Here is a 609-nt window from a genome sequence, read left to right on the forward strand (position 1 = left end):
ATATATATATATATATATAGCGAACTAAATTCTTTTTTCTAGGGCGATTAGTGACAACAAAACTGTATGCAATCCAGTAATGCGGAGTATGACTAAAGTAAGCCCTGATAACAATGGTATTCTGTACAGCAAAATCGGTCACTTTGAAATCATAAATAAATGGAGTAAGTAATTTTTTTTTCTTACAACTTCCTACATTTGTATGTCATTTGCAATTAACTAAAGCATACAGATGATGAGTTTGCATATAACTGTATTCATTGCTTTACGACTTTAAAATATCGCATAACATTCTATGGGTCATTGAAATGATGTTTGATAGTTAAGGAATCACTTCCATTTTCTGTTTACTTTAAATTTGATTCACGATAAACTCATGTTTAACTTTGTTATTGTCTTAACCTATGAGCATAATATGCTTGCATATGTATGTGAAGGGTTAACATAGGTAATTACACCGGTAGTATAACGGGTATTTTTATCCCTTAGAAGATTATTCCAATCTCTAACTCTACTAACCTTATATATATATATATATATACAGTTCTATATTTAAGAGATGAGGAATGTAAATAATGTAAATATATATATATATATACATACATATAT

At 28.1% G+C, this 609-nt stretch overlaps 1 protein-coding gene across 1 annotated transcript in view; it reads left to right on the forward strand.

Annotated features, from left to right (window-relative positions):
• Window positions 1–609, forward strand: part of LOC106871838 (uncharacterized) — a 45892-nt gene that overhangs the window by 17735 nt on the left and 27548 nt on the right. The window contains exon 7 of the mRNA XM_052965558.1: window positions 43–164. Within this exon, the coding sequence (XP_052821518.1) occupies window positions 43–164 (122 nt within the window). The remainder of the gene's footprint in view (window positions 1–42; window positions 165–609) is intronic.

Source organism: Octopus bimaculoides, chromosome 2, assembly GCF_001194135.2.
Source record: "Octopus bimaculoides isolate UCB-OBI-ISO-001 chromosome 2, ASM119413v2, whole genome shotgun sequence".
NCBI lineage: Eukaryota > Metazoa > Mollusca > Cephalopoda > Octopoda > Octopodidae > Octopus > Octopus bimaculoides.